This window comes from Tympanuchus pallidicinctus, unplaced genomic scaffold, assembly GCF_026119805.1.
Source record: "Tympanuchus pallidicinctus isolate F22 unplaced genomic scaffold, pur_lepc_1.0 scaffold27, whole genome shotgun sequence".
Lineage (NCBI taxonomy): Eukaryota > Metazoa > Chordata > Aves > Galliformes > Phasianidae > Tympanuchus > Tympanuchus pallidicinctus.
In genome coordinates, this window is record NW_026294744.1 from 9119905 (window position 1) to 9133176 (window position 13272).

The following is a 13272-nucleotide window of genomic DNA, read 5'->3' on the forward strand; positions in this document are numbered from 1 at the left end:
GCAGAAAGCTCTGTAAAAATGACTGGCAGCAGGAATTAGGGAGGATCTATAACCCTGAGTCAAGCTCAAGTTCAAGCACAACAGGTTTTCCTCAAGAGCCATAAAATATTCCACATGTAATGGAGAGAATACCAAAGGGCTCTTCTGCTACGAGTGATGCTTAGTGGCTGATGTCTGTGGGAGGGCATTTTCAGACACGAATAGCAGCAGCTGATAAAGCACTTGGGTTTTCCATTATTTGCGTGGTATATTAGAAACAACATACCCTGCTGTGGAGGAAGGTAATGATGTTTATAAGCACTTGGGAGCAACGTGAGTCCTAGCTGGTTGGATCCGAGAAACAGAGTGGTCACAGCTCCATCACAAGAGCAAACAAATACTGGGTCAGCAGTCTGAGCTGTAGCTTTTTTCTTCACATTTTCAGGCATTGAGATTTACCAAAAAGACTAAAGTGTTTTTCACTGTTTGTTCTAATTAGTTTTCATCCATACCTTTATGATGAAGACATAACATCTTCAGATTTTCATTTAGTTTCCAACCTGGGACCTTACAGTAAAGCAAATATTACAGTCCTTGCTTAGGAATAAGGTTTGCATGAGCTAACGAGACAAAAAAAGCGAACACAGAATTCAGCAATGACTTAAGCAAGGTCTGGTGCATAAAAGTTTAAGAGCCATAATAAAAGTAGCTTGCACCTGGAAGATAATCAAGTCCTAATATTTCATATGGGTATGGCTTTTTAACAGGCTTTGGCCCCTTAGAAACTCAGCCAAGGCTAAAGGGCAGTCCTGCTCTTCCCATAGGTGGGTTCTGTGCACGTGCCTCCCTTTCTGTGGTCAGACTGCAACTGCTTCAGCAGCAATACTGCCACAGAGGGGAAAACAGGCATTGAGCAGCAAGAAATAGGAAGAGCCATTCTCATCAGCAGCTCAAAGCATGAAAGTCACCTCAAGTCAGGGTCTGAGCCAGAGCCAGTTGAATAGAATGGTACTGTTTCCACGGGCTTTGCCTGGTGATGGACTACGTAAAATTCACTAAAATGCAAGTCAGTCAGTCTTGGTTTTCTTCTCACGTGCAGTAAATCAGATTAATTTCCTCCCTGTAAAAAGTGAAAGTCAGAACAGCCCTAGCTGTTGTATGGGTGATAGTGTTTCTGCTGGTGACATCCTCACAGCATGTTATTTACTTTGTACATCCTCACTGTGCTGTATATTGAGGATGACTGACCTGCCTGCTAAGGACATAAAAAATCCCTACTTCGTCAGTATTGCCATGTATCACATCAGTGTCAACGTGAGCATTTTCCTTCTTCTAAAGTCACTCGTTTTGTAAACCACAAGTATGCACGTGTGCTTTGGACATGTGATTGATTTCTCACTCAATCAGAAGATTATTTAAGATATGTCATTATCAAGTCCCTTTGATACATTAAGTGTCTAAAATTAAAGGATGTATTTAACACAGTGGTTAGAACTGATAGATTTAAAACATTTGCTTTTCTGCTTATCCTTTAACGTCAGGTATTTACCACATGAACACTGAATTTAGCTAGATATTTTACTTGTATAGGATTCCCTTTACCTCACTCCATCAAAAATAATGGCCTACACTGCCACCAAAGTAAAGAGTCATTTCCTATAAATTACTAATAGTACAAATTGGTCAAGAAATTAAGCTTTGAAAAGAGTTGTTGCATGAGCAGGATGAGAAAAAAAATCACAAAGCAGAGGCTGTCTGATGTTATTTTCAAATCACAATTTCTTTGAATGACAACACTTATGAGTTATGACAAACGGTTTTGTCTTGTATAGCCTGCCACTTGCACTGCTGAGAGCTTAGTATCTTAAATTTAACGTCCTAAATGTGTAGAACTCAGGAGAAACATTTTCTTACCCTCAGGTTAGAGGGTGTGACACTTCCCACATTTTTGTCTTTTATTAATTCCTCTCTGGAGAAGCACCCAGTATACTGAAGATACTACTACAGAATACGTTGCTCTTTGTGGCAACAGAGTGATTCTTCAACAGCTCCATCAGGAATAGCATTCTAATTATAGGATATCAAAAAAAGGAGCAAAAGGAAGGAAAAAACACAACCTTGAAATTTAAAATTTATCACAGAATTGTAGGGGCTGGAAGGGACCTCTAGAGATCATCTATAGTCCAACCCTTCTGACAAAGCAGCCATCCTAGACCAGGTTGCATAGGTTTTCATTGATATACCCTTTAAATTAGCCTGTTTATTACATTGTCTGCCCTTGCTGGAATGTCTCACCTGAATTCTTTGTCCTGTTCTGTACATAGAGAGCACAGTTTTTGCTTCACCCTTCCCCTGTAATACTTTTAAACCTCTTTTAGTCACATCAGCTGTACAAGAGACTACCACAGCATCCTCGGAATCAATACTCTCCACCTGTGTGAGTGCAGTACTGGTGATGGTACTGCAATAAGTGTTTTATTAAATAAAATAACTGTCAATTACTTGACTTTTCAAAAGGGAAAGAAAAAGGGATTGTCCAAGTTTTACCTAAAAAATGTGGGTCTGTCTGTGCCTGAAGCCCACTCAACCCCTTTCAGGATCAGTTCTCAAATTATTACTACTTGGTAAAAGTGAATTTTGAAATTTTAGTGAAGCTCAAGTTTATAGTTATGAAAAGGTCCCTTAGGATAGAAGTGGAGAGGTCAAAATACGGGAATAAAGTTTGATTCTGACATGTTAGGCTTATTCTCCCAGCAGTAATTAACAACTCTTAGTACTTACCTGTCTACAGCTTCTTCAAAGTGTCCTGTATCCATGCCAGCCTTCTTTGAAATCACAGAACCAGCCAGATGGAAAATGTACCCTGATGTGTATTTTACCACAGCATAGATCAGTTCTACCTTTAATCACAGTATTCCCTGCATTGAAAAGAGGGGAATACGTCAAGTATTTTGGTAAATATAGCTACTACACATGGCAAATGTCAAGATTTTAATGACACACTTTTCAGTGCTTTCCACCTTCAAAGGGCTTCCCACTGGTTGACATGCTTTAGAGTAATGACTATCAAAACTGCCTTGTGAAGTAAGTGCTCCAAGTATTAAGTTGTTTTCTGGCTTTCTTCCCTCACTTGTGTTCAACGCCCCAAAACCCTTAGAATGGGGGCTGTATTCAATCACTGCTACATAGTCCTGACACATTATAAGCTGTTTCATGACAACATGGCTGGTGGGTAGGTAATTTGCCACTCGATTTGTCCAACATTTTACTCTAGTGAAACAACCGTCTCAACCTCAAGGCTTGGCAGGGTTATGTGGATGCCTGCCATTATTATGGCTTCGTTCTTTCCTCTAAGTGCCATACCCAAGGACTTCAGTGGAAGCCAGAAGCCAGAACATGGGCTTTGCATTTTGACTGTAGACTTATCTCTCACCACTTGCATCTTGCTCAGCTGTTCTTAAAGGCCACACTTCATTCAGTAATCCTTTTTTCTTCCAATCCGGCCTTCAAGAGATGCATTCTGAAACCGCTCCTGTCTACCAGATAATTATGCTTAGTTAGCTGTACTCAACAATGATGATTTCATAACATGCTACAAACAGGTGCCCATTAAATTCCTTTATTGGAGACAGAAACATTGCATAATTACAGATTTGATGAGGAAAACTGCAAATAGTATAGACTGTTTCTACTGCCAGCAAAATACAGTTATTACAGGATTTATAGACATACAAATATAAAGTGTTTCTTTCATGCCAGATGGTCTGTATGTAACAATGCCGTTAGGAGTGTTTAATTGTGCTTCTACAAAACCTTTAGAGAAGAATGAGGTAGAGTTTCCTTTAGTTTATCCAGTATTTTCTCACACATCTGCCCTTTACTGCTTTTATATGCTCAGATCCTTGTAAAATACCCTGTTAACTTTAACATTTAAAACAACAGAGACCCTTCAGAGGTGTTTACTTCTCACCCTTATGTTGCTAATTTCCCACTGCTTACATGCTACATTCCAAGAACTACTACTGCATCCTTCTAAATGCCTTGAAGGTCAGGTAGACTGGGACTTTTATCTTTCCAAATGTACTGGACTGATAGAAATAGTTTAAAATAGCTTCAAGTCTCCATTGTGGCAAAGAATATCTGACATTCTGCCACTCTTTACTGTCGACAACAAATAAAAGCCATCTTCCAGGAGACAGAAGGAATAGGTTCATTCTTTGTCAACATCCTCATCTATGGGAAATAATATACTTGTCTCCTACTTGTAGGTCTTGTCAGCTATTAGGCCATTAGAAGATAAACAGAAATAACAGGAACAAAATAGGCCACTGACATGTAGAAAACTGTGTCTCGGTTTTATATGGTCTGGAGCAATACTTGTTTGTTTTAATCTATTATTTTATGGTTTCATGGCATATAGAAGCGTGTTGCAGGTTTCAGCTATGCTACGAGGGGTAAAATTATGAAAATAGAGGCACATATGTAAGCATTTAAGCAACTGAATAGGAGCATTCATGAACAGAAATCTAGCATGCTGCTACGCATTTGGTATACCTGGGTAGTCTCTGTTTTGGACTCAATGAGAACGGTAATTATATTCTTCCAAACTCCTATTTTGACTGAAGTAAGGAGATAGATAATTTTACTAATTCCTAGCACATCTACTCTGAGGCAGAAGACTTCCACTTCACTTTCTGCTCTGGTATTTGCTGCCAGTACTTTAAACTTATCAAAATAATCCAGCAGGCATTAAAACTGGATAGGAGAGAGAAAATAAAAACACCACAAATCTGGTATTTCACTCAAAAGACCACAATTCTAGCAGAGACCAAATCATAATAAAGAAGAGATTTGGCATAAAGGAAGGTGATCACATAAAGAAAAAGAACACTTGCATTCTTCTTATAATCTCTTGAGATATAATAGTGTAAGATAATAGCTCAGTAACACTGTGTCACAGCCCTAAAATGAAATTTTTTATTAAAAAGGTGCAAAATTCTTACCGTTCATATCTTGATCACTGGGATCATAAAGTGAAAACAGATCTGCTCCCTCACGACAGTACTGCCTGAGATAACTTCTGTGCTCTTCCATCTCACACTTAAAATGACTGCTACAAGCATGAGAAAATCGAGTCCTGAAGAGTTAGCAATATCAAGAGAACCAGCTCTTAGAAACTTCCCCAACTCTTGCTTGCAAGAAAAAAAGCACTAAGCTTACTTTATCTACTTCTCCCTGCGCACCTCTTTGGTCAATAACAACAGAGATCCTGGAAAAGAGGATGAAACATAATGTGAAGGACTCTACAGCACTGGAAAATCATTCGGAACACTATAGTGTATACTTATTTCTATAAAGTTGTCTTCTCCTACCTTAACTTTACCCAGAAGATATTTTAAAGAGTTTCAAAATTCTTTACAAAAGGTCTTAAATTCTCCTTAACATCCTCCTGTTCACGTGAAATGCTTTCTTTCTTTCTTATTTTTTTTTTAAAGCATGGCATGAGAATTAGGAGTTGTGCTAGAAATAAGACACAATAAATTAAGTTTTGTGATAAGCAAAAAAACAGTGGAAGTTCGTGTTCAAAGACAGGCACAAAAATTTAGCTATTTCTATTATTCTATTTCTATTTCTACTAGTAACTTTAAACATCACTATTTAGAAATGTTGGGTATGGTAAACCTTGCTAGTGTGGTCAAAGATATTTATTTCCATCTCAGCTACTACTGCTAATTTTGTTATATGCCTAAGGCTTGACTACTCTAATTCAGTATTGCTGCACACCTGCTAGGTCCTAATGTACTTGACTGATGAAGCTCAAAGTAAAGCAGAAGTTTTGTTAATGGAGTTAGACATATTTGCTAATTTTGCCATAGACAGCACTGAGATTTTGCATTAAGAGAAAACAGTTTCAAATAACTATTAGGCTGAAAGCAAGGCATAAGCAGAATGACAGCAGCAACATGGTTTTCCACCAATGCAATATTAGTAATCTATTTTGCTATTATGACTACAACTACCAATATATTTAATTAAGAAGTGACTCAGCTCAACAATGATTCATTTTTCCAAATTTTGAAGGTAGCGATAAAACACAGTAAAACAGAGGCTTGACATCTTCCAATTGCTGAAGAATGCAATTCACAAAATTTGTAGCCAAGATAATTAAAGAAGTCTGTCTCAATGCTACAAGGTGTCCCTTCAGAACAGCTGCAGTTTAATGATTCTACATGAGAAGTACTGTACTGTACACTGCATCATTCTCTGCTGCTTAGAAAGCTTTTGGGGAAGCTTATTTCTTCTGTAATAAAATAACTTTGGATTAGAGTTAAAAGCAAAAGTTAAAAGACTGGTATTACTACTACTCTGCACTTACAAAGAAATTAGAACTTCTTTGTTCAGGGTCACAGAGTCAATGTCAGTCTGTTCAATCATTACACATTCAGATTGTAAAGCGCAATTCTGATCCCTGATCACACCTGCAAGATGAATACAACACTTTTCTTTTTTTTTTTTGTTAGTAAATTGTCACCACTGCTAAAAACAAAACTAATGCACAATCTGCTTAAATGGTCATTATAACCATGAAATTATGTGACAGCACAATAGGACAGTAAGGGGAAAAGGGTTTGCAAATCTATGTGGAAAGGAGAAAAAGACAGAAAAGAATGGTTGATTTCAGGATGTACTCAGCCAACATTTATGCCTGCCCACCTCTCAGTATACAAGCCACTGGGACATCACAACTATTACTACGGTGATTCCCATACAGAGAGAAAAGTCTGACACAGCCATAGTCGAAAAGACTGGGATACCATCTTTGTCATCTACTTTGCAGCTGGGCTCCATCCAGAGACAGTTCACTCTAAGCAATCTGCTGAGATTCTGTACGTTGTTTTGGAGAGGACACTGAATTCCAGAGAGTTTCTCCTTTAAACAGGCTGCTAAGGGATCACTCTGTGATCCCAGCTGTTTCTCTCTCTCCTTGGAATTCTGTGTATTACACAGATATTTCAAAGAACTCACATTCCAAATCACCCTTGCAAATACCCATTTTTTCCAAACCACCAGTGTTTGCGCCTGTGGAAAAGTAAGTATAAAGTAGGTATACGGGAGTGATCAATTTATATCTCCCTACTGAATTAGGTACAGCCTAGACAAGAGTTTATCTAAGAAAGACCAATGGAGGACAACTCCTTTTTGGATTGAGATAGTTGAGCAGGTGTAAACTAGGTGGGTGGAGAGATCTCTCACTGTCTTGGCTTTTGTCTTGTCAGATTTCCTTTCTACGTCCCAGAAAGTCATGTTCGCTTTGCACCACTATGGGCTGAACAGATTATCTATTCTAAGCAGGGACCTTCATTAGTGCTCTAGTTAAGTAACACCAGTTGCTGATACCATAACTCTTGGCATCAGAACGGCCTGCATGAAAGCCAACTTTATGAGATGTTCTCTCATTTGAAGGACTTCTTTCCCAAGCATAAATCATACTCACCAAACTGAAAATTAAGGACACTATGAATACTGAAAATAATAATCAAAACAATGAAGGGGGAAAGAAAGATGAAAATTAGAGTTCATCATTATCATTTTAAAGGATCAGAATTTGTAAAGCACAAATGTGAAAAGGCTGAGTCTCAATTGATCAATCCAGCTAGACATTAAATAATTGCAACCAATTATGCAAGTATCAGACAACAATATGAATTTGTTGATCTTCTTTGAACAATCTCAAATTCTAACGTTACATTATCTTAAATCTTAAATGATCAATTAACAGAACCATAACTAACTGAGTAAGAATGGATAATTGCCTAGTTATGATGTACTATTCACTTTCTATGTAAATTTGCTGCAATTAAACAAATAGGGCACATGGAAGAGAGATGTGCAGATGTTCTTTTACAATCTATTACTAGCTCAGGGAATTCCACAGCTCCCTCCTAAATCTTACAGGGAAAAATAGGAAGAACACAATACCAAACACAATTATTTACATGTATTATTTCTTTCCTTTGGTTAACAGGATAAAAAACAGTGGCAGAACGCGGGATAGGACAGCATGCAAGATCAGAATTTCCTGTATGATGCTGACCTGACATCTCCCTTTATTTAGGCTTTAAAGTTTAAAATCTAGAATCTATCCACTTGGATTTAGCAACAACCACAATGCTGAGTTGACAGCCAGAATAAAGCAAGTAACCAAATGATAAGAACAGTTGACTATACATACACTATGTTTCAATTCTTGCAGCTAGAAAAGCCTGTGCATTTCTGTGGGTCATTCCAGGTTCAAATTTATTATTCTGAAGTCTTCATCAGTTCAGTATGTGCAACAAAAGGAATGATGTCTCCCTGGTCAGTACAGGCAGCAGTGCACACCAAATAAATGAAACTGTTTTGTTTCCTCACATTAAATTATTTGCATCCAATTTAAGAAGAGCTTTACTTAACTTTCAAGTTCTTTCTGCACCACAGTAAAATAATTCTTCAAACTGGTCCTTACTCATTCTGACTAGTGAATAGAGTGACCTTGGTACACTCATGCCTTCATGGGGATTTTTGATACGAGATACCCATCAACTCTATCAAGATTTCGTGATGTGAAGGTATCAGACATCCACTTTTCCACACATCTAAAGTGAGATTATTACAACTTTTCCTTATGCTGCTGAATTCAAGATGAATATAAGGGTTTGGACTGTATACTTCAGTAACAGAAAGCTCCATGCCATGCTTTAATTAAAGGCACTCTTTAGTTACGATACTTGACTCATTGGATAAAACTCCCTACCCCACTCTGCACCTTGATATATTTTTCCACCCATCTTCTTAAAGAAAAATGGAAAACTACTAGCAGCTTGTAGCACATATTAAGATACTGAACAAAGACCAGCACACTATACTGATTTGGATGGTGAGAAAAGTGAACACACAGTACTATTGCTACTGTGAAACAAATTTTTGTGCTTGCAGTTGTATTCTAAAGAGAAAACTGTTCAACAATTTGACAGTAGTTACATTACCAGAGAGAACCTCCAACTGCTCTTCATTAAAAAAAATCAGATTGGGTCACAGTGAAAGACAGCAAAAGTCATGATTTGAGGAAGCAAAGTAACTGATTGCTAAGTATGGGTTGCCTTTAACCCCCACCAAAAAATCTAAAGATAAAAGCCATACATTATGATCCTACAACAGCTGTAATAAGGCATGGGTGGTCTATTAGAAATTATGTTTTGCCTTTTTAAATTATGTTAATGAATGTCAGTAATTACAAAGAACCTATAAAGCATGAGAAATACTGCTGAATCTTCTTTAAAAAAAAGTAAAATAAAGTGCTAAGAATTTCCCTTAATACTGGTGCACCCCTACTACAAAGCATGGAAATAAATGTTTTACTTCCACTTCTTACAGAACTCTGTTAGTATCAGTGAAGTTCCACCAGTTTTACATTGAAGTAGCACTTTGGAATATTGATACAGAATATAGCAATCTTTTTGACTAGAGATATCCTAAAGCTATTCGACAAATCTGCGTGCAAAAAAAGAAAGCTAATAAATATTACTGGCTATTTCTTAGTGAACCCTTGCAGAAGTTAATTCCCTCACTGCAGAAGTAATATAGAGCATGTAGCCCAAATAGCAGCAGAATACGAATAACTTCATACTTAAAATGAAAAACAGAGTTTGAATTAAATCCCTTTCCTCCTTGAGCTAGATAATTTCTGCTGACAACATGACTTGTTCCTTACACAGAAAGGTCCTGTGAGTGGTGAAGGGAACAAGAAAACTTTTTGCTGATCTAAATCACATTGGCTGGATGTTGAAGGAAAATCCATTTAATCGATCCTCAATCCAAAGGCTTGGTTGCTCTCCCTTCAACCAAATGAAGAGTGGTTCAACTTCTACAACCACAGTTGTTTAATTGTGTTTTCAACGCACTCACCCAGAAGGCGACACTATGTCAGCAGCTCCCAGATCTCTGCTATGCCAGACAAAGGGCAATTCTGGTGTCAGCATGGTCTGGCTCAGCTCTGGACATCATGTACTGAAGGATGTATTCAACTGCTAGTGAGGTATGTCCTGCCCTACCAGTCTCTGCTTATCTCCACAGAGGTAAAAGTAGCAGGCCAGCAAGTAGATGCTGCATGCTAGATCCATGCTAAGCATCTGGGCTACAGGATGGAGTCACTATCTGACAGAATATGGATGACGGAATCTGCGAGGCTACAAAAATTCAGGAATTCCCATACAAGCAGGTTAGAAAAGGACAGAGCATGTAGTTAAACTTAATTGTTTTTTGAACACAGAGCAAAAGGCAGAATAATGGCAATAGAACCCTGTGGACAACTAACAGGCAATTTCTCTGCTTTATACAACTTGCTCTGCTGGCGATGGCAATTAAAATAAACCAAATAAACTGAAGAGCAGTTGAAGAGCATTTTACAAGTTTTTAGACTGTACATAAGACACAAGGAGGCACTAAGAAAACCATCAGGAAAGATCTATTGCTAACATTAAGCACCTCTACCAAGAAGACAGGTTTCTACTAACAAGATTACAGTAGAAAACAAAATGATTGTGTTCATATTCACTGGATTGTGGAAACAATCATCCCAGGGAGCAAACTGATGCAGAAACTAGGCTACGCACAGGCAGCTACAGAAGTTATCATTATTTGTGTTTATTCTGTTGGGAGGGTCTGAACTCTTCCACCTTCATGACACCAGCACTGTCCAATCGCTGTCTTCTCTTCCATACTGAAAGAAACCAAAAAAGGAGTTTTAGAAGTTAAAAGTAGTAGTGCACAATGATGAGGATGATGATAATTTGGGCCTCCAGGACATGAAAGACATTGTACTGTTGGAGCAGGTCTAGAAGAAGCCACAAAGATTATCAGAGAACTGGAGCACCTCTCCTATGAAGAAAGGCTGAGGGAGCTGGGCTTGTCCAGCCTAGAGAAGAGAAAGCTGTGGGAAGAACTCACTGCAGTACCTAAAAGGAGCTTATAAACAGGAACAAGACTGACTTTTCACACAGGCAGATAGTGATAGGACAAAGGGGGACTGATTTTAAACACAAAGAAGGAAAGTTCAGATTAGAACTTAGGAGGAAATTCTTTACTCAGAGAGGGTGGTGACGCTCTGGCACAGGCTGCCCAGAGAAGCTGTGGATGCCCCATCCCCAGAAGTACTCAAGGTCAGGTTGGATGGGGCGCTGGGCAGCCTGAGCTGTTGGATGGCAGCCCTGCCCACAGCAAGGAGTTGGAATTGGGTGGGTCTCTTCCCTCCAAGCCATTCCATGATTCTGTGAACTTCTTAAATCTACTTTCAGAAAGATCCAAACCCACCACCCTAATAGTTTACATTATTTTGTATGCCTTGTGCCTTTTATTTCAGAAAAGCTTAAAGGTACCTTGCAGCTTTATGCATCTTCCAATGCGTGAAGCAGAAATACACAACTAGAGATGATAGAGAATAGTCCTGCTTTCTTAAAGCTTTCTATCAATTTAATACAGTTATTCCCAGAGGTCAGTTCACTAATTTATTCTTAACTATGCCCCCAGCTCAAGCTCCAGTAAACAGACACATTTGTTTTTTCTTCTTCTATTTTTAAGGTGGCTTTTTATTACATTCTGACTGAATGTGAAATAAAACCAATCACAAATACCACAGAGTGCAGTTAGAGAGAATTGCAACCCAAATAAAACAAGTTGTCTTCCCATATACCAGGCAGAATAGAATACTACATGAAGCTGTTTCACTTCCATGGAAGGATGCAGTCCCAAGGAAGCATTTTGAATCACAGAATTGGCTCTTCGTCAAAAAAAATAAAGCTCTTCGTCACCAGTCCTACACACAACACTCCAGAGAGCCCCAGAAATGCACATACGGCTCATGTCTTTGAGTAAAGCAGAGGTGGACAGACTAGTGGCAGACGTAGGTTGGGAGCCCTTCACCTTTTATAGTGCCATGTTCAGTGAGCTTGAAAACACTTCCAAGCAAAGAATAAAGTACTGCTTCTAAAGGCTTCACGTAAGCTGAAAATACCACTTGATGATAATCCCTCCAAGCAAGAACAAGAGGAATTTCCTTCGAATCCATGTTACGCATCAACAGGAAAGGAGATAAAGGGCATATTAGAGCAGACAAAGGAGTACCTCTCCAAATCAAAACGAGTCAGAAAAAAATAATTCTAGATCCACAAAGAAATGACATTCAGCTTGTGTTTTATTCTTTAGTCCAGCAAGTAAACCTTCTAAAAGACCTCTGCATGTATCATATCTACTTCTTCTTTACATCACTAATAATGCTTTTCTAGTTTTGCAGTCTGTGATGCAGTTGATTAAACACGGCTATGGTGCTACTGAGGACCTTATTTAAAATTACTTGCTGAAAGGATCACCAGCTTATGTTCCCAGGTAACAGTGTTGTAGCCCTGTGAACTGTACTTAAGAAGAAGTAGACGTATCACTAGTTTAACCACCACAAAGCACTGCATTATCCTAATGTGAGGCAATTTTGATGTGGATGACAGTAAATGGAGAAAAAAAAGAGATGTCTTTGACCTTCACAACACTCCTTCTCAGTCACTCTCCTAGCCCTCATAAGTCAGAAAGCAGAGAAAGGCTAGCAGATTACTTGGAAGTTTTGATAGCTTTAGGTACTACCATATCTTGCTCTGATGAAAATTTCAGAAATTGCAAGGGGTGGTCTAAATTGCCATTTGACAATAGTTTGAACACAATTCCAGAATGAAAGAGAATGAAGATGCTCAGATCACTGTCAAGATGCTTACATTTTCAAAACAAAAGAAGATTTAATTTCCTTTTCTGACGCTGTCAAAGATAGAAATTAACACATCCATAACTCTTCTTTGGCTGTTTTCCTCTGGCCTATCCATTTAGATGCAACTTGAAAAAGATTATGTTTTTTAACTAAATCTTACTTCACTGCTATGTTTGACTATGGTGTTTAATTGCATTATATCTCACAGTAGTATAAACAGTACACTTTATCTTCTCTCCACTCCTTCCAAGTTACATCATGATCTCTGCTTTAAAGACTACACAGAACATTTGTTTATTCTCAAAGTATGGAATGCAAAATCACAAAAACACTGGATTGGTACTTCAGTGAATTTATTCCTAGAGAAAAGAATCTCATCTCTACATCTTCTAACTCAACCAGTTGCAGAAGACAGTGTTCTACAACAAAATCACAATAAACACACTATTACTGCAGACAATGTGATTATTTAATCCAAAATCTTTATCAGCCTAGGTAATCACTAT

At 38.2% G+C, this 13272-nt stretch overlaps 1 protein-coding gene across 1 annotated transcript in view; it reads right to left on the reverse strand.

Moving 5' to 3' along the window:
- Positions 1 to 5457: 5457 nt before the first annotated feature.
- The window catches only part of BCAT1 (branched chain amino acid transaminase 1), a 62329-nt gene continuing 54514 nt past the window's right edge, over positions 5458 to 13272 (reverse strand). Inside the window, exon 11 of the mRNA XM_052690791.1 lies at positions 5458 to 10738. Within this exon, the coding sequence (XP_052546751.1) occupies positions 10697 to 10738 (42 nt within the window). The 3' untranslated portion in view covers positions 5458 to 10696. The remainder of the gene's footprint in view (positions 10739 to 13272) is intronic.